The sequence below is a fragment of the Alosa sapidissima genome, chromosome 24 (genome assembly GCF_018492685.1).
Source record: "Alosa sapidissima isolate fAloSap1 chromosome 24, fAloSap1.pri, whole genome shotgun sequence".
Lineage (NCBI taxonomy): Eukaryota > Metazoa > Chordata > Actinopteri > Clupeiformes > Clupeidae > Alosa > Alosa sapidissima.
In genome coordinates this window covers 7,302,776-7,322,358 of record NC_055980.1, presented here as the reverse complement: position 1 = coordinate 7,322,358, position 19,583 = coordinate 7,302,776, and the positions used below count along the sequence as shown (strand labels likewise).

General features: G+C 41.6%; 3 protein-coding genes across 3 annotated transcripts; 1 reads left to right on the top strand and 2 right to left on the bottom strand.

Moving 5' to 3' along the window:
• The first annotated feature begins 4,764 nt into the window (after positions 1 to 4,764).
• Positions 4,765 to 10,346, top strand: rac1a (Rac family small GTPase 1a). The gene is made up of 6 exons (XM_042083260.1): positions 4,765 to 5,113; positions 6,663 to 6,734; positions 6,829 to 6,946; positions 7,611 to 7,673; positions 8,175 to 8,334; positions 8,593 to 10,346. The coding sequence occupies exons 1-6, from the start codon at positions 5,079 to 5,081 to the stop codon at positions 8,721 to 8,723; spliced, it is 579 nt and encodes a 192-aa protein (XP_041939194.1). The 5' UTR covers positions 4,765 to 5,078; the 3' UTR covers positions 8,724 to 10,346.
• A 1,993-nt stretch (positions 10,347 to 12,339) lies between these two features.
• crym (crystallin, mu) lies at positions 12,340 to 17,137 on the bottom strand. The gene is made up of 8 exons (XM_042083258.1): positions 16,777 to 17,137; positions 16,529 to 16,679; positions 16,239 to 16,301; positions 15,854 to 15,955; positions 15,329 to 15,512; positions 13,996 to 14,117; positions 13,388 to 13,472; positions 12,340 to 12,906 (listed from the first exon to the last, which is right to left on the bottom strand). The coding sequence occupies exons 1-8, from the start codon at positions 16,947 to 16,949 to the stop codon at positions 12,818 to 12,820; spliced, it is 969 nt and encodes a 322-aa protein (XP_041939192.1). The 5' UTR covers positions 16,950 to 17,137; the 3' UTR covers positions 12,340 to 12,817.
• A 556-nt stretch (positions 17,138 to 17,693) lies between these two features.
• On the bottom strand, positions 17,694 to 19,077 carry LOC121700028 (NHP2-like protein 1). Its single transcript, XM_042082669.1, has 3 exons — positions 18,846 to 19,077; positions 18,347 to 18,467; positions 17,694 to 18,153 (listed from the first exon to the last, which is right to left on the bottom strand). Exons 1-3 carry the CDS (start codon positions 18,846 to 18,848, stop codon positions 17,891 to 17,893), a joined length of 387 nt encoding a protein of 128 aa, XP_041938603.1. The 5' UTR covers positions 18,849 to 19,077; the 3' UTR covers positions 17,694 to 17,890.
• Positions 19,078 to 19,583: the final 506 nt, after the last annotated feature.

Here is a 19,583-nt window from a genome sequence, read left to right as displayed (position 1 = left end):
CTTCCTGCACGGCCTCATCGAGGACACACCCTACCCGCCAGTGATCTCATTCACTGCAGTTCATGTGACTCAGACAGGAGGCTTCATGAGGTAGCCTATTCCACATATCTAACCCAACATCAAAGCAGGTCAGCTGTCCTAACCCTGAAGTGTCCTGATTTTCCCTTTGTTCTCATGTGAGGATCATTTCCCCATTTTTTTTTTTGTTTCACCCCATTATTCATATGAGTACTCCATGGTCCAAAAAGCTGATGGTCTAAACTGGACATTTAGGATCGCAAAGGGTGGCCAAAGAATTGCGCAACAATGCTGGGAAGCTAACTCTTCACCACACCCTCCCACCATTTCCACCATAGAACTCCCAAGGCACTGAGGGCTATCCCAGCGTGCACTTCTGCTATTCTGGATAGTCTTTATCACTCTGACAAAGACTGAAAGTCAAATTTATTGTTTTTAGCCACATCACTGCCACAAACTATTTTAACCGGTACTGAATCTGTGAGCCTGCTTACATGGTCATACGGAGTCGAGGTCAGATGGGAGGGTTTGTTTGACTGCGTTTGCATGAATTTACAAATGCTGTGTTGCAAAAGTGCAGAGTGGAACAAGTGTTACGTGAGGAGCTCTGGTCAGGAGGGTGATTAAGTATATGCAACATAAAATCACTGTAAAACTCACAGTGACAAACACCAGATTTCAACACAATCTGTCAATATTATGATAGGCTCCATAACAACAGCCATGAACAGCAATAAACAAATTGTCTGAAGAGACCAAAAAGGGGTTGATATATTTCTAAACCAGATTCCTTGTAAAGTCTTTCTAAATGATTAATTCAGTAGATCCAATAACATGAAGCAAATGGGGCTATTGATATGCAGTATGATAACTCAACGGTGGCTCATGAGTAAATCATAGAGGACCCCTCTCACAGTTGTTGAACAGGAGTCTACATGCACATACAGGAAAGGGAGAAAGGGCGACTGATGTTCAGAGGAAGAGTGTGCATGCCGCGATCAGGCAATAAGTGAGCGTGGGGACTGGGGAGTGTAGGGCGGGCTGGGGGGGGAATGGGGAGAAAAGGGGAAATGGGGGGGCTACGAGGTGGGATTGATTTCCTGTGAGGGGGAGCAGAGCAGATATCCGGTTGAGCTCAGGAAAGGTCTGCCACTTTTAGTCTTTTTTCCAAAGAGCCAGCTAAATATTATTGATTCACATAAATACCTATGGCTTAATCTTTAAGAGCAACAACCAGATAATAACAGATTATAATAAAAGATTATAAAACATTATTCACCTGTATAGTCTTTAGACCAAATGAAAAGAAGATTCATTGAAAATAAATGGTTTAGCGCTTAACTCATATAGCAGTAGACACATGCCTTCAGTTACAGTAATTCCAAGGGGAATACAGTGATGAGTGATGGGCAGGAACGGGCAGGCAAAAGTCCCTTTGCTTGGCTGCACTTACACATCCACTGGAGGCATAACAGGCGAGCCCCCCCCCCCCCCCCCCCCCCCCAACACCACCCTTCCCTGGGGCAACATATGTCTGTCACAGTGCGGCATCAGGCATGGGGGTTTGACTGAGTTAACACACAGTGGCCGGGGCTGCGCAGACGTTGCGTATGCAAATAGTCATCTGCCTGTCTTCCTGGGCACTGGAGGTCCCCAGGACTCCCCAGCCCCACCCCCCACTAGAGAGCTCTTTCATCCAGCCTCGCACTCGCTCCTGCGTCTGGGCAGAGATGGAGCCCTTTGTGCCAGACTGTATGGCCATGTGTCAAGATGCCCTGTCTGTCTGCCTCTATTGCCCTCGTTTTAAACAAAACATCTTCAGCTATTGTGTGTCAATATGTCATAACCATAGGAGCATCCGTCTAGCTCAGTCATGGAGATGCCCCTGTAGAGGAGACCTCAGCTTATACAGAAGTATGGAGAATCTCACTCAGTAGGGTGATATTAATAATCTTATGGGGTAATCTGATGATTACACAGCACTTCTGAGATGACATATGAGATGTGTGATGAGTTACAGTATGTGCTGTGGATACGTATGTAGCAGGAATTTAACAGTCATTGGTTAATTAATAAATTATGAATCACTCTATCCTTTCCTGGAATTTGACATTAAATCACAGACAGGCCGCAATAAAAAGAAATTGTGACAAGAGAACTATTGGATATGAAACAGTGGAACTATGGAAATTTGTGGGCCCCCCCACGTCTATTGTAGCCTTCCTCTTTCAACTCATGCACGCATAATATGTACATGTCCACTGAGTCCCAACTTCCTATGAGGAGCTGGGTGAAATAGTTTCAGAGGACAGAGGAACAGGAGGAAATGAGCATGTGTGGAACCTCCTCCTTCCTTTCAGTGGGATATGACCCTGAAACAAATAAGCTGAGTAAATGAGTGAACCTTTTACATCATATTTTGACCAGAGGAGGCTGCCCATTCTGGTTCCTACTGGATATTACAAGAAGAATTCACTCATATTACTTCACTTTAGAGCTGTGCTATTGCTATGCTGTGCTATGTAGCAGTCCTAATTGCTTTCTCAAACCACAACAGGCTTCAAAAACATCAAAAACACTATTACAGCAAAGGCTGCCACACACATTCATCAACACCTCAAAAGGATGCAATCTCACAGTTACATTTGTATTCTTTTTTCTTAATGGCAAGTTGAGCGATTTGACTTTACTGACCGGGTCAGGGTATGAAAAATAATAATAATAATTTTGATGGACAAAACATTTGATGGACACTTTTCCATCCTAAAACGTCATTAGATTAAACATAAATTTCACTGATATTCTTCTGCTAGCTCCTACATGCAGTAGTTGTGCTAAAATGGCAAACTCTTGTTGTGTATGGTTCTGATGTGGATGTGGATGAACTCTTGATGTGGATGACAGATCTTGTTACATTATCTTAGAAACCCATTACAAGCATCCCAGATGACCCATGTTATCTCTGATGTCATTTCAGAGATGGATGTCTCCTATTTCCCTAGACACATGTATTGATCGCACATGGCGTAAGAGGGAGGGGTGCCAACACCTTACTGCACAGGAGATGACAAGAGAAACATTGGAAATGGCTTCCTGCCCTCCCGCATGTACATGTACACCATGCTCCACACTGCTTTGTCTCAGCGTGTAGGAGGGATGATGAGGTGGGAGATGGGAACGCTTTGACCCCCAGTACTTACGTTCTGACAGACTGCATCCTGCCACAGGGACACAGCGGCTATTTCCTTTTGGTGGACATTTGCACACGTACTGGACAACCCTCCCACTGACTATGCACACACACACACACACACACACACACACACACACACACACACACACAGAAAGAGAGAGAGAGAGAGACAGACACACACACACACACCACACACACACACATGCAGACACGTACGCACACATCTGAACTCCTCCGACTGTTTCATAACACCTATCTGTTAAACAAATGGACAGGGTGAAAATCACTGAGTGATAAGAAACCAGTAGTTGCTGTACAGAGATTTGTTCTGCTCCAGGAGGCCAACTGTTTTACTTTACTGATATGTCTGATTTGCATGCTGCACTTCCTGTTGCCTTAGACAAACAGAAGTAACTGTGTATTCAACTGAATTTACGAAAATTATTAACTTGGATAGCCCATGTCAATCTAAAGAAACATGTATAAAATGCAGTATTTACAGAGAGTCGTTTTTAAAAGTAGGCCTAACACAAAAATTCTATGGTGTGTGTGCTCTATAGTAATTAAAAAATATTAATCTCATTCAGTAACTTATGAGTCTAGATGTAGGCTACAATGTCATATAGTATGGTGGTGGTCTCACACATCTTTAAACTAAACTCACACTTCTGGTTCTCTGGGCTTGACCCCTTCGTGTCTATACAGCTAAGTAAGTGTGCTTATCCATTCTTTATTTTTCTCTGTTTGTGTCCCCTAACTTAATACTGTTTATCCTATTAAAATGTTTCCCTACCAAAATCCCCCTCCATTTAATCCTCTATTTACAGTTCAGGGCATGGCCAGGGGCGGGGTGGTGGTGGTTGCGGATTGCAGTTACCATAGCAACAGTGATTAATTATCTTTAGTCATAGAAAGGCGTAGATTGAGGAGAGGATGTTAAATGGTCAAAGGGGGGGGGGGTGTGTGTGTGTGTGTGTGTGGGGGGGGGGGGGGGGGGGCAGTTTCATACAACTTCAGTTTAACTGGATGGGACATAGCCTACTAGATTTATGGTGTCAGCAGTTGAGAGATCTCTTAATAATTATTTTACTGTGGCGAGATGAGATCACCAAACTGTCTGACTAAATGTGCTACATCAGCTTGTTTTCTGTAAAAGTAATTTAAAGGTCATATGAATAGATAAAATACTTTGAATGTGTACATGGAGCCAAGCCACCCTAATTTCTATGATAATGTTGTCCTCTAGTGGTCAAGAAAAACAAAACAGTAACTTTAGTTTACGTGTTGACATTTTATGAGGATTAATCAAATAAAAATAAGTTTGTATAAAAAGTGCTGCGATACCACCTTTATTTGATGAAGTGGTAATTTCTAATGAAGTGCGCATCACTGAACACTATGCATTCGTAACAAACACGCTGCGGGTGTTTATCGTAGACAACCAACAGAGGGCAGTGATTCACAACATTTGGACATTTCCTGAAATATCCTGCAAAGACACTTGTAGAGAACGAGCGGGTGAGACCGGAAATGACTCGCCTGGAATTGGAACTACAGTTTCCGTTGTCTGAGTTCGAGGGCGTTTTTCCTAGCTCAGGACCAGAGATTTTTTGGGTGGTGGCTGTTTGTTTAACAACTTCAGAATTTCTCTGATCAAGTTGGTCTAAGGGCACTAGGTTTGGGGAATTTTCAGCTGATAATTGTCTTGTGGCTGGATCACTTTATAATAACAGCGATCCTTGTTTTTCTCGTTGGGAAAACAAGTTAAATCAACAAAGGGTGGTTTTACTACTTAGCTCTAAGAGGCTACATTAGCTGGCTTGCTAGCTAGTTAGCTAACTCCGCGTCAAAAGAACGCAGCGCACAGATGCAGGCCATAAAGTGTGTGGTCGTGGGAGACGGGTAAGTTTTTTTTCTTGTTTTAAATCCTCGCACATGTCCTGTAGAGTTTGTACATGTACAGTGGTGTTGTTTTGTTCAAATATTAGATGATGCTGTGTTGCCGCAGTCTTCCAAGCTCGTTTAGCATAGCTTGCTTACTAGCTAACATTAGCCAACTGTGTTGCAGTACCGACTGACTTTGTTGAGTCTTTGCTAACGTTTGCTAACTTAACTCATTGAAGCCGATGGTAACTTGTGTCGGTATGTTCCGCATTCCTTCTTATGCCACTTTTGTTCGTTCTCGTCAGCTAACGTTATATCTTAAGAATCAGTTTGTCACAGTATGGTTGTTGTCCAGATAAACGATATTTTTTATGCCAGTTGTTGATCTGAAACGCGTGATCACTGTGGTTTGTAAAGACAGGCTAGCCATCAATTTACTCTTTAGACTGTTGGGCTTCACATAAATATAACGTTAGCTAACGTTGAGTTAAGTTAATGATACATTTTCCTCAAGGAAGGTTAGCGTTGTCAGTCTTGGTTACATCTTATTGTTCCCTAGCAAGTCATGCAGTCCACAATATTTTGTTTGTAACGGTACCAAAACAGATAATTGTCATGTTTTGGGCGCAGCTTGTTCTAAATTGGCTTTGAGTTATTCCTTGGCCTGATCCAGGGTGGGACCCTGGAAAAGAAATGGTAAAATAGGCATGTCGCTTTTGTTGCCAGTTTCGTTTAACATGAAGTCATGCTTCTCGTGGGTCCGCCTAACGTTACAAACATTTTATGGATGACGTAGGTGACGATTTAACTGAAGTGTCCATGAAATGGTGTTTTATTTGGTGCCCCCCCCTGTTTTTTTGTTGTTTTGTTGTAGACCTTGATGTCGATTCAAGTGTATTTTAAGCCCCTCCAAAAATATGCACCACTCTAGGCAATCACATTACAGATATATTTTGAACGTATTTCTTTATTTTATCAGCAAAATAATTCCATTATCCTGCAAGGCTGGCACCATGTTTCCTTATTGACTAATGACTATGCTTTCTTACATTGTTACACAAAGCTACCCACAGACACAAGTCTTAAGGGAAGGCATGGGTAAGGCCGCCTTGAGTCAGCCACTGATTATAGGCTGGAATTGGCTTAAGTAGGTCAAAGTGGTTAAAGGTGTTACTTCCCACTCATATCTATGAAGACATTTTTTTTGTCCAGCTGTTTGTTCCATTGTTCATTATGTGTGTACTGTTGTTGAGAAATTGGAAGTATTCTTGTTTTACTGGTCTTGTAAGGGTCTTCATAATGCTGTTTACTGATACATGTGACCATGTTGCTATTTCTGATACAAAAGTTCCATCATTATTTTAGGAGTGATGCTTTCCTCTTTGTGTATGAGGAAGTTGTCTGGGGTTATTGTGAAACATCTGTTTGTGTGCCTGAAGAGGGACAAGTTGAAATGGTTATTGCCTTTGCGTGTCACTTTTCACTGCAAGGTTTTTTTTGTCACTGTTAATTATTGTTAAAGAGTAAACGCTTTATGATAACCGGTATCTCTTCCTTTCCATGTCAGTGCGGTGGGTAAAACATGTCTTCTGATCAGCTACACCACCAACGCCTTCCCTGGGGAGTACATCCCCACAGTGTGAGTATACTACTAGTAGAAGCTAGCCTGTGTGCTAAAACATGGCACCAGACTTTGAACAATTAAAATAACCCAATGCCCTATATCCCCTTAGGTTCGACAACTACTCGGCCAATGTAATGGTTGATGGAAAGCCGGTGAATTTGGGCCTTTGGGATACAGCTGGACAGGAGGACTATGATAGGCTCCGTCCCCTCTCCTATCCTCAAACGGTGAGGCAATGACTGATCCTTATCTTTCTACTTTCTGGAAAGACAGTTTATTTAATTCCAAGCAAGAGAAACAGGGAGATTATGTGAAATTAAAGAAATTATGGACTGAATGAAGGAGTAACATGGAAATGGATTTAATCAATTGGACATCTAAACTCTGTTTATTGTTTCTGTTCAGGTTGGTGTAAACAAATTGTTTACTTCCCCCAAATTAGTGGCCATGGGTGTCCATAGATTGCCATTTATTCATGCATGTTTTATGGTCTGAAGAGTTCAGCGCGGTGTCCATTGACCCTGATAATGTCGAGCATGCTTATTTAGAGTTGAGGAAGTGAAAGACTGCCTTGTTTGTCCTTTGAGTCACTGCCACAGACTGCTCTCTGTGTGTCTGTCCTCCAGTGTCAAAGTGAGAGTGGCTCAGTGTCCACACCAACATTGTTCCCAAATAGTTGCCTGCACCATTCATGACTCGGTAGTCATTGACTGCAAATACAATGGGTTATGTAATACAATTAGGGACTATGCTTCTACAATTGGCATGGCAGTATCGGGGCTAGAGTTGACTAGCACTCATTAGTGGAAGTCCTATGGGGCTTATCCAACATATCCTCCATTGGGCGTATTTAAATGTGCTGAATTTATTTACTTTTTCTTTCCTGTACAGGATGTGTTCTTGATTTGCTTCTCGCTTGTGAGTCCTGCCTCCTTTGAAAACGTCCGTGCTAAGGTAAGCAATACACCAATACAGCATTTCACCACTGCAGGTCTATAAAGGTAGAAACTGGTTATGAGAGTTCTGATATCAAGCTATCACATCTATAATTCATCAGTTTCACCATTAAGGCCTATTTAAAGATGTCCATAGCACAGTGGTGTTGATGACTATGATCTTTGTAGCCTTTATAGAGGTAAAGATGTCATGGTGTGGAGTTCTACAAGAGAGGGGGTGGGGTTGTCTAGATCCCTGGTTTATGTGTGCCAGGTGATTACAAAGCTGCAGAGACACAGTTCATTTGGCTGTGGTCCAGGAGGAAGTCTGTGTTCTCCAGTTTCCCTCACAGATAAACATCTTGTGCAGGTGGTTTGTGCTCTAAATTACTGCGTGGGGATTTCTGCCTTTAGGATGTTGTGGGAAGAGAATGGAAAAAGGGATTTCAAGTCTGAGTGTTTGTTATAGAGTTTGAAACGAAACAATCGTGTGAGCGTGTCTGCTGTTATTACTACTCAGTGGTACCCAGAGGTCAGACATCATTGCCCGAACACTCCGATCATCCTGGTGGGGACCAAGCTCGATCTGAGGGACGACAAGGACACTATCGAGAAGCTGAAGGAGAAGAAGCTCACTCCCATCACTTACCCACAAGGCCTTGCTATGGCCAAAGAAATTGGTAAGTGTCAGTTAGTACCACAGATAAACCATATATGGCCACTGAACTTTGGTTTTACAGTCAGTGGAAATTCCATTAAATTAATTAGAAAACATAATCTTCTGTTGATAATGAATTCAAATAGATAGATTTACATTCACATATACATAAATCTTATCTGTGTGTGTCTGTATATGCTGCTGGACAAGTAGACGCAGAGGTCAAATGTCGTAGCATTCTGGAATGTTGGGTCTCATGACTTGTGACTCACCTCCACAGGTGCAGTGAAGTACCTCGAGTGCTCAGCCTTGACACAGCGTGGCCTTAAGACGGTGTTCGACGAAGCCATCCGGGCAGTACTGTGCCCGCCGCCCGTCAAGAAGAGGAAGAGGAAGTGCTCGCTACTCTAAATCCCGACATGCACAGAAACGAACCGGCTGCAATCTGAGCTCACCTGGGATGGCGCGAGGGGAGGGGGGAGGGAGGAGGAGAAGGTGGTGAAGAGGAGAGGAGTTCGTGCAAAGTTGTCTCGGGAAGACGAGAGACGACGCACCATATGCATACTGATATGTCATTCTCTCTCGTATTGTAATTAGTACTACTTATATCCAATCGACTTCTATTCCTAAGACCCTAGAATTAATGGTGGGCTCTTGGAGAAGGCCGGGGAGGGACGCTTCCAGCCACATATTTCCCGTACACTAAGAAATTCCTGCTGCCTTCTAACAATGTTCTTTCTTTTGTTTTTAATTTCAAAAGGTAACATAAATACTCCTTTTTTTATTCTCTCCCCCTGAGAGCCCATATATTTTGTTTACAGTCTGCAACTGAGTAGTAATGGAGGTTTGCCAAAATTCAATCTGCAGATGATCGATTTCACTTGAAATCTGCATACACTAAGTCCTTTAATTGTTTTTTTAAGGGTTTACACCTATATAATATGAATTATTTGCTATCTCAAAAAGAACGGTTTCAAACGAGAAGAGATAATTAAGTGTAGTAATTCATTACTTTTAAAAGTTGTAGCTGAAAAAAATGTGCTAGACTGACGATCATTTTAGACAGTTCACCTTGAAACGCTATATATTGTGAATCAAATGATCTTAGATTATATATACTGTGTAGTTGTCACTGCTATATCAGCCATGTCAGCAAAATTGTTGCGAATATTGCTCAGCCATCCCTGTGCTTCAGCTACCCTGCCTCTAGACTTTTAGTGTAGCTTACCTATAATGCGCATATGGAGGGCATACAGTATTTCATACAGAACCTGTTACAGCGGTCATCTTGATTACAGATCTGCGGATGTAATAGGTTATGCAATGATCAGGCAAGTATCCATTTTTAGTTCTACGGGCCCTTTTGGCAGATTGGGCAAAATGGAGGATTCTGCGTGTCATGGTGTGGTGTATGTTTTAGTACTGATCAATAGAGATTCCTTGTGTTCTCTGTGGAAAGGTATCTAAATTTTGTCCCAGGACCTGTACCTGTGTCCTCAATAGTTCCAGCCCAACCCCCACCACCAGTAAATGTGTAATTATGCAGCTCCAAGTATGTTTTATAATGCTGTGTACTACAGGTATCATGATGTAAATTTGGTCCATTTTCCTTTAACAAAGCTATTACTGTATTTCTGTTGAAGCTACGAACAATGTATTAACCAATACCTCTGACATAGAAATTGTAACTGACCATGTTGTCTTTGTTCCCTTTAAAAATATAGCTTTAAATGGTCCCATATACATTAGTCAATAAAATACCCTAACCACTACTGTATCTGTAAAAAGAACAAATCTGGTGGGCCTTTGAGGTTGGTTTGTGCTGGATTTTCTTTTTGCCAGGCAGCCAGTGGCTTGAAATAAGATGTTGCTGAATGCAATGAATTTCAGTTTCAGATGGACCTGCCACTCTTGAACTTGAAATGGTATAGGCCACCACATGTTTTCAGTCATATATTTGGGTTTAATTTTGAGTACATCATTACACATTTGTCTTGTTTTATTTTTCAAATACAAATAAATGCATCTAAAGTCTGTTTAGCTATTACATGTTTTATTTCCACTATATACCAGGCATACATAGTCCATGACCTATGTTTAAAATGATTAACCAACTCTGCAGTTTCCTTTCAACAATTGTACAAAAGAAAAAGTTTATCACTCTGCAGAGCTGAAACATACTTCAAATGATTTACGATTGATTTTAAATTCAAGTCAAGTTTATTTATATAGCGCATTTCACACACAGAGGCCATTCAATGTGCTTTACATAAACAAAACCAAACAATAATAATAAATAAAAGCATAGAAGGGCAATATAGTCAAAGAATAGTTAAAAGGTAAAGATCATAATAAAAAGAAAACATAAAACACAAGGTAAAATCATTTAAAAATAAAGAATAATTAGTAAGCAAAAACAAAGGCAAAAGTAGTAAAAAAAAGTAATAAAAGACAAGGTAGAATAATTATCAAGGCAGATTCAGAATTTATAACTCGGCACAGTTAGCAGAAAGCATCTGAGAACAGTTTGGTCTTAAGTCTAGATTTAAAACTGGCTACAGTTGGGGCCTTTTTGATGTCATCCGAAAGTTGGTTCCACAGCTGAGCCGCATAGCAGCTAAAAGCTGCTTCACCATGTTTAGTTCTAACTGTAGGTTTTACTAGCAGGGTCATTCCACGTCAGTTCAACCATTATTATTATTATGTAAGATCAATACTTTCCAAGATACAGCCAGTTTTACAGGGGGAGGGGGTGTCAATTTTGTCCAGCCTCTTTTTTTTGTCAAAGTTCACAAGCCCACAGCGCAAGAACTAAACCATGTAGGAGGCTCAAATTTTGCATGGTGGTACATAAATAGGAATAGTATGTAGCAAAATCGTTACGTTTGGTCTGGATAATCCTGCATGGTCATAGCTGCCTCTCAAAGTTGATACAAATTTTATGGGAGTTTTTGGCTGGGCTCTGTTTAAGCCTTCAGAAGACATATTTGTACTCAACATAGGCTCTTGATTTATTTTCCTTACTGAGATAAGTAGAAACACTTTCACAAAAAGCAATGAACAGAAAATAAATCCCTTCAGGGTGTGAACAGCAGACCTCACAAGTCTGAAAACACCTTGTGGGAATATAGAAAGATTTTTTAAATATGTTTTTCCTTATTCTCAATGATTCCTTCTTTTTGAAAACACCAATTTGACTTGTCTTATTCAAATCTTTCTTTTTTATTTTCCACCTTGAACATGGGCAAAATGCCCCATTGACATCAATATGTTTTATATAGAGTCACCACACTGCCACCTGTGGTTGTATAGAGTAACCTGTGGTAGCTCTATACAAAACATATTAATGTCAATGGTGCATTTTGCCCATGTTCAGGGTGGAACTACATACTATTCCTATTTATGTACCAGCATGCAAAATTTGAGCCTCCTACATGGTTTAGTTCTTGTGCTGTGGGCTTGTGAACTTTGACAAAAAAAAGAGCCGAACAAAATCAACACCCCCCCTCCCCCTGTAAAACTGGCTGTATCTTGGAAAGTATTGATCTTACATAAGAGTAATTTTACAGTGTGTCTCCTGGGTAACATAGGTACACCTGGTAATTTTTTCAGAATTTTTTGAGACCTAAGTGCGTGGGCCCTGGTTGAATTGACGTGGAATGACCCAGCAGGTTTTTCACCTGGGACCTGAGAGGACGAGAAGGTGTGTACTGCTGAAGCATGTCTGACAAGTATTTAGGTCCTGCTCCATTTACTGATTTATAAACAAGCAATAATGCTTTAAAGTCAATTCTGTGACTTACTGGAAGCCAGTGCAAGGACTTAAGAATTGGAGTAATGTGGTCAGTTCTTTTAGTTTTTGTTAGAATCCTAGCTGCTGCATTTTGTATCACCTGTAAATGCAGAATTTGGTCTATTAATAATATTAGACATATTTGTGGCTTAGTACATAACAGATACACGGCTCCAGGCTGGGTCTGGAGTCATTACCCTCAGAATAAGAGCCAGATTAAAGAACGATCAAGAATCACAGGCATTAACCGTTTTAATTGGATTGCTGAGAGCAAGTACAAACAGAGATGGCTACCAACAGTGCAGTTTACCTGTCTGGGCTGTATGTGTGTCTTGGTCGGGTGACCATAGTAAGGCGATGCACAGACCCACACATTCCAAAAGGCCAATAGAAAAGCAGTGCTTTCTGATGGATGTCCCATAGACCTCTGAAGTTCACCTACAAAAAGGAACCTAAGCTGCCATCTTTGACCATATAAGAATTGAAGCTAACTACCTATCTTGTATTGCAAGTCAGTTCTAGGGTAGGTAGCAAAAAAATCAAAGTTTGCCGTCTTGACGTACCGAAGGTCACAGTGTCCACTAGAAGGCAGAGGGCAAAAGTGTCTAGATACGGGCAAAGATTGTAGCTTTTTTTTGGCGAACTTTACAAAATTAAAGGCAAAATTACTGAAAGGAATGGACTCCAAAAAACACCTATAGTGGTGATTTTTTCACTGATGAGTGACGCCAGGGTCCCCCCCCTGACTCTTCCACTGGTCATACACCAGCTTGGCAGACACCGCGTCCTGAATCCCCATCCCTAGAACACACAGTTAATTAGATTAGACCTGAGCAGTTTAATTAGCGTTGGTTCTTTTGATTACCAAGGTTTCAGGTCAGTTGGGCAAGAGTGGCAAATGGTATGTGATCACATGTACTTACTTATACATTGTAATATTTAAATAGAGCAATATAATTGTATATGAAGCCGTGGACAATTATGAATGACACAAGTTTGTGAAAAATTTGATTAGTCTATGATTAGTCTATTTTAGTATGAGCAGGAGACATCGGATCAGGTCTCACCAGCTGGGATGACAACACTAAAAATAGACAAAATCCAAGTTGGGGCTTATTTTAACCCCAAATGGCAAATATCAAAACCCCACACAAATGCACTATTAGGGTTATTACCGTCGTATCAAACCGTTTGAGTCAGCTGTGGTTGTCCCTCACCTGCTCCCTATGCAAATGGAAAAATGCTTTGGCTGTGTTTGTAGTCTGTGAGAAATGGAGTTTACCCAGAGACTTGTACACTGTGGTCTTCTCACGGTGGCCTGGTGCTGTTCCGTTGATGACCTCCCCAATCTCAGCAAATACTTGGGCCTGCGGATGGAGACACACAATATTTACAGAAGAATGCTGGGATGTAAATATGATGATATTGTTCTTATACACAACACAAAAGAAAACAAATTCATCTCAAATATTGCCTAGTTTCCTGTTTCCAAAGGACTTCAGTTAACATGAATTGAACACTGATGCGACATCACTGTTTATTCATGGGTACCCATAAGGATATTCAATCATTGTATATACAAGTCCAACACACCATAACAATCTAGAAGACTTACAATACCAAATATTGATGTACCCTCGAACGGTGGATCGGTAACACGTGGTAGTAATGGCTCTTAACAAAATAAAACAACGGCCCCAGCTGTGGCGCAACTGGCTGGGGCACCTGCACCGTACGCCGGCGACCCGGGTTCGATTCCCGTCCCATGGTCCTTTCCGGATCCCACCCCGACTCTCTCCCACTCACTTCCTGTCATTCTTCACTGTCCTGTCATTAAATGCATAAAAAGCCCAAAAAAATATACTTACAAAATAAAACAAAATATGTTACCCCAGAGAGGATGACGTCTCCGGATTCCTTCATCGCTCCCTCTCGGCTGTCTGCATACACCACGGCCTTCTTCATCAACACGTCGTCCAGCTCCCTCCAACCAGGGCTGCAGGCACCCACCGCTGCACCATTTACAAAGACACACAGAAAAACACGCTTAACACAGTCTGTTGTGGTAATCTTTGTTCAGTACACTCAGATCTTTAATGAACTAACTTGCAGCATTTTACATTTAGCTGACACATTTATCCGAAGTGACTTACAACAATAAAGGTAAAACAAAGGTTCAAGTGCCACTAGGTTATTGTTAGAGTCGCAATAAGTAGCCTACTATGATCACATCAGCTATCACACTTGTGATCAATGCTTCGCTAACCTCTGGCACATTTCCCAGAGCATTCAAAGCTACTCTGGAAATACATTACTTAAGTAACCATATCTCAACCCTGCTCAAGTTGAGAACTATCATCCTGTCTCACTTCTACCCTTCCTATCCAAAGCTATCGAACGGGCGGTCTCCAAACAGGTCTCTGAATTCCTCTCACGGAACAACCTTCTTGATCCAAACCAATCTGTTTTCAAGAGTGACTGAAACAGCTCTGTTGTCTCTGATAGAAGCCTTAAAAGAAGCCAGGGCGACTGCACGGCCATCAGTCCTCATTCTGCTTGACTTATCAGCTACCTTTGACACGGTTAACCACCGCATCCTTCTCTCAATACTTTCAAACATGGGCATCTTGGGCTCTGCTCTCTCCTGGTTTGAATCCTATCATACAGGGCGCTCGTTCAACGTATCATGGCATGGACAGTTGTCCGCACCTCACTTTCTCACCACAGGGGTACCCCAGGGCTCAGTGCTGGGGCCCCCTCTCTTTGCTATTCACACCACCTCTCTGGGTCCGATTATCTGACCCACCTCTTTAGAGAGTATCTCCTCTTGTAGCACTACCTACAACTAGACTTGCTAATTCTAGCACTTACCACCTGACTAAACTGACACTTGACTGTATGGAAGTTGCACAACTGCTGCACTAATAATACTCTACCTTGATGGTTTCCCTTGTTCGAAGTCGCTTTGGTTAAAAAAACGTCAGCCAAATGTAATGTATTGTACTTGCATAAAAACAGTTCAAGCGAAGAAAAGGGAGGGATAGTCAGGATAGGGAAGGTAGTGGTAAGTGCTACATTAATAAGCACGTCAGGTTGTTAGTAGTGCTAAGAGAGGTACTCTGCAGCAGGCCTGGAGGACCTACCCATGCTTAAAATAAAGATGCTTTGGGGGAACTTTCCCTCTGGGATTAGTAAGATTACTGACGTTCCCACGGGGCCTTACCAGCGACATGGGCACCAGGCTTGACCCACTCCCCGAACAAGACAGGCTGGCTGGCACCAGTGACTGTGATTATGACATCGGCCCCCTCCACCGCCTCTTTTGCAGAGGAGCAGACTGTCACAGCACCCTGGACTGCACTAGCAAAGCTCTCTGCACTCTCCTTCCTCTGGCTCCACACACGCACCTGTGTGGGACAGTATGAGTGCCACAGCATTTTATTTGGAAAGGACAGACTTAATTAAATGATTTCTCACTTTTACCTTCATTTGTGATGGATGATGTCCTGCACTGTGGTCATGTGAAAACATTAGGTAGCCTACTCCTGTTTTTGTTTAAAGCATTTCCCACAATTGATGAACATGACAGATTAGGAGGATGCAAAATGCAATCCAACAATTGATTGACCAAAAATATATATTTTCTAATGGATTCTGTTTTCTTGTTTACCATTTCTCCTTCATACTCTTATAGCTGTTTCTGTATTGGTTTGGTAACATAAACAAATGAACTGTGAAATAATTGAACCTGTTTAAAAGCAAATGCTTCTGTGAAGACGTCATAGTGGCTGACAGCTTGGTGGCCTGAGCCCAGGATACACAGCACCTCTGATTGGACTGGCATGGAAAACTGAATCAGAAATAATAGTTTAGAGTTCCCATAGCTGTGCTTACTGTTAACACCAGTGTTGGGAGTAACTTATTTCTTCATTGTATGTGCCTTCTTATTTTTACTTTTTATATTGTTTACTTGAATGTTATGTTTGTCTGTGGACCTAATTGGTAAAATATGTCTTGTCTCCACCGTGGGATAGTAGGAAACGCAATTTCGATCTCTTTGTATGTCTTGACATGTGAAGAAATTGACAATAAAGCAGACTTTGACTTTGACCTTCAGGAAAAGAAAAACTTACTTTAGCAGAAATGGCTGATGCTGCAGCTGTCCTCATAGCAGTTATTACATCCCCATCCATTACCTGCAAGGAAGATCATAACTGAGATTGAATTTCCAATTAAATTATAGGCCTACAACGTTTTACTTGCATACATTATTTCTTTGTAACAAAGTGACCGTTCTGTGGCTTAGGTTAAGGGCTCTAGCCTAAAGAAATTATGCAACGGCATTATGAATAATCAACTCAATTCATTCGTTCTACAGTTATTTTAATTTAGTTTATGGCAATTTCTGTTAAATCCCACTCACCGCTAAAACACAACCACTTTCGGGATCAAACAACAACACCGTGGCCTGGGTAGAGGGTAAAGTTGAGCCCTGTTCTCGGTTATAGAACGCCACCATTTTTGTGCATAAAATATCTTCGTGAACCATATATGCCGGCATTAATCCTAGGAATCTGTTAAATTATGGCCCAAAATACAGCATTAGCATGAACATACAAAGTCGAAAATGTGTGGGCCTTGTGTATAATGTAACACAGACTGGAGTCATACCCGTTGTGTTTCGTTAAAGGGACCACAGTCCGGACTGGTTGGATCACCTCAGAGATGTCATGTTTGGAAAACTGTCCAAGAGCAACCTCCAGTTTTGGAAGCAAGTCTTTATAACGGAGGAGTCGTGCAACATCTTCTTTACCGATCAACACAGGCAGACCAGCCATGTTCATGAGTTTATGTCCGTCTTTTCGTTAGCTGACTGAACTCGAGTCCGAAGCGAGTAGGCGTGGCGATTGAGAAAGTTGTATTGGACTTTAGTAACAAACGCACAAATAATTTACATCTATTTTAGTATGTGTTAGTGTGTAAAATCATAGCCACATTTACACGGAGCGATCTCCTAGACATGCTGTGCTTAAATAGGATCAAGTGGATATGGAGACCTTACAGTGTCGTGCAAAAACATTTCCGTCCCGGTGAAGACACAAAACTTTCTGGCGTGCATGTAAAATTGTACAGACCTATGTCCGAGCACAAGGAACGTGGGAGACAAATGCACATGTACTTTTCTTGCAAAAATAGATATTTCTAAAAAAATGAATTGGAACGCACGTTCCTAGCTACACCGGCAGGTGGCGACATCATCAAGTGAGTTGATGTAACTAGTCAACTTCTGTACAGACCATTAAATAGGCCTAGAAATCACTGACTCGGATCACTTTTACTCAACTGGCAATGAGTTCAGATTTATAGATCAAGGCCCTTGCATCTTTAAAGTGTACCTTCACCCCAATCACCAAGCCATACTCAATAGTCAGTGGGCAAGGGGCTCAGAGGGAAGAGATACTGTACCATACCAAAAGTAAAGCACACAAATGTCTTGGTGTTAAGTCGAAACCAACCGAACGTGTTTGTTCTTGGTTTAATGTTTTACAGATACTAAGATGAGCAGCATAAACATCAAACAAGAAAAATCCAGTACACCAAACTTTATTTTGGCTTAATGTCTACACATCACACAGAATATGCAATTACAAAAAAAAAAAAAAAAACTATGTACAAAGACATAATTCATTGAAAGTAATGTAAAACTTGATATTGGCATATGGTCTCCACAATGGCAACATTTGCCAAGCTTTTTAAAACAAAACAAAAAAAGTGGGTGGTGGTGTTACACCAGAAGTCTTTCAATAGCCATTTGGACAGACTGGATCTGAGGCTTCAGTTGAGAGCCCTCCTTGATAGTCACCGATGTGGCTATCACTGGTCTGGAGACTCCACATGCTCGTCCTAGAGCTTGCTTGGACCTCACAAAAACGTAGGGGACATTTTTGTCCTCACAGAGCAGTGGCAAGTGAAGGATGATCTCCAGTGGCTCTGCATCAGCTGCCATCACAATGAACTCGGAGATTCCACGGTTCAAGGTTTTCGTAGCTATAGGAGAGCAGGGCAAAAGGGGGGGGGGGGGGTCGTTTTAAATACAATATCATTATTAAAAACGCTTGACCGCTTGGTTTTACTTGCTGAATGAATTTATGGTCATAGCAGCTAACAATTCACCAACACATGGTGACTCAATTGCCAGCAGGGACATTGGCATCACAACAACCACTCTTCGCACACCCACCTTCGTTAGCTCCTTTTCGCAGTTGTTTGTAGTTGGATGCTTGTTGTACAAGGTCCAAAATGGTTTTGGACATGGTGGCATCTGCCAGTGGGTAGGCTTTAGGGTTCACTTCTGGCTCAGTCTGTAAAACAAAACAAAAAATCGCAACAGTCATCTCCCACGACCAAAATCACATTTCAGCATATTCCACAAGTTCTTACAATGTTTCGCGACACCGTACATTTTAGCGATAGATGAGGACGAGGTTCAACACATGTGCGTGGATAACGTTAACCAAATTCCTTAGCTAGCATTAGCTACGTACATCAGCGGAGCCTTAGATTGAAATTTCTAAATATGTTTATTTATTTGTCAAAAACTGTAAATAAACGTTAACCATGTACCCCAAAATAAGTTTATGGCCCAGCTAGCTATCGATTTCCTACCTGGAAAAATCAGCTCTGCTGAGTAAGAAACGTTTGGTTAATGCTAATGCTAGTGTGTGGCTTCATTCACTCACCATGATTGCAGATGTTTTGTTAGATAGTAGTTAAATGCTGGTATGCTTTATCCTCGAATATGTGTGGTCCTCTCGGCGAATGCTTCACGGAGGACTTCTGGTGGAGTATACAAAGAAAGTTTTGCACTTTGTAGCTATTTCCAAAAAGATTCGAACTCAAAGTGTGTCAGACACTACGAACGTGATGCTACTTCGATACACTCCAAAACACGTGTGTTCTGCACTGCGGTGCGCAGGCTCAACTATGGACCTGCGGGGCCGGAAGTAGGCTACCCATAGAGCTGGTAAGTCCCGCCCTTTCCGCTTTCCCCGCTGGACCTCTAGATTGAAAAATCGTTAATGCAAGTGAATGTGAGAAAATAATTCTTTTCTGATCCCGTTTGAATTTTGCCATGAATGTGAACATATGTTGTCTGTGAATTTTTAATATAAATGTTCGTGTAAAGAATGCTACAATTGAGCGGGTAGAAGTTTAATGCGGTTAAACTTTGTGTGAGAGCACTTTGTGGACTACAACTTTCCGCTAGACGACACCTAACTAGTTTCCCATAACAACCATCAGTTGGTCGAGATGTAGAGGGTTATTAAGATCGACTTTGAACACAGTGAACCATACAACTTTACAATCACACTGTATCATAGTGTTAATGTGTTGAGTGAAGCTAGACATGTTTCGAATATTTTTGTTACCATGTGTGTTTATTCCTGCCGTTACAAAAACTAGCATCTCAGTTAATG

Coding starts and splice junctions, on each gene's coding strand:
- rac1a (XM_042083260.1), top strand. CDS start 5,079: ATGCAGGCCATAAAGTGTGTGGTCGTGGGAGACGG. Junction 5,114..6,662: donor TGTGTGGTCGTGGGAGACGG/GTAAGTTTTTTT, acceptor TTTCCATGTCAG/TGCGGTGGGTAAAACATGTC. Junction 6,735..6,828: donor GGGGAGTACATCCCCACAGT/GTGAGTATACTA, acceptor ATATCCCCTTAG/GTTCGACAACTACTCGGCCA.
- crym (XM_042083258.1), bottom strand. CDS start 16,949: ATGAACATGGCTGGTCTGCCTGTGTTGATCGGTAAAGAAGATGTTGCA. Junction 16,680..16,776: donor CCTTTAACGAAACACAACGG/GTATGACTCCAG, acceptor ATAATTTAACAG/ATTCCTAGGATTAATGCCGG. Junction 15,513..15,853: donor AAGCATTTGCTTTTAAACAG/GTTCAATTATTT, acceptor TGTCCCACACAG/GTGCGTGTGTGGAGCCAGAG.
- LOC121700028 (XM_042082669.1), bottom strand. Junction 18,154..18,346: donor GCGAAAAGGAGCTAACGAAG/GTGGGTGTGCGA, acceptor GCTCTCCTATAG/CTACGAAAACCTTGAACCGT.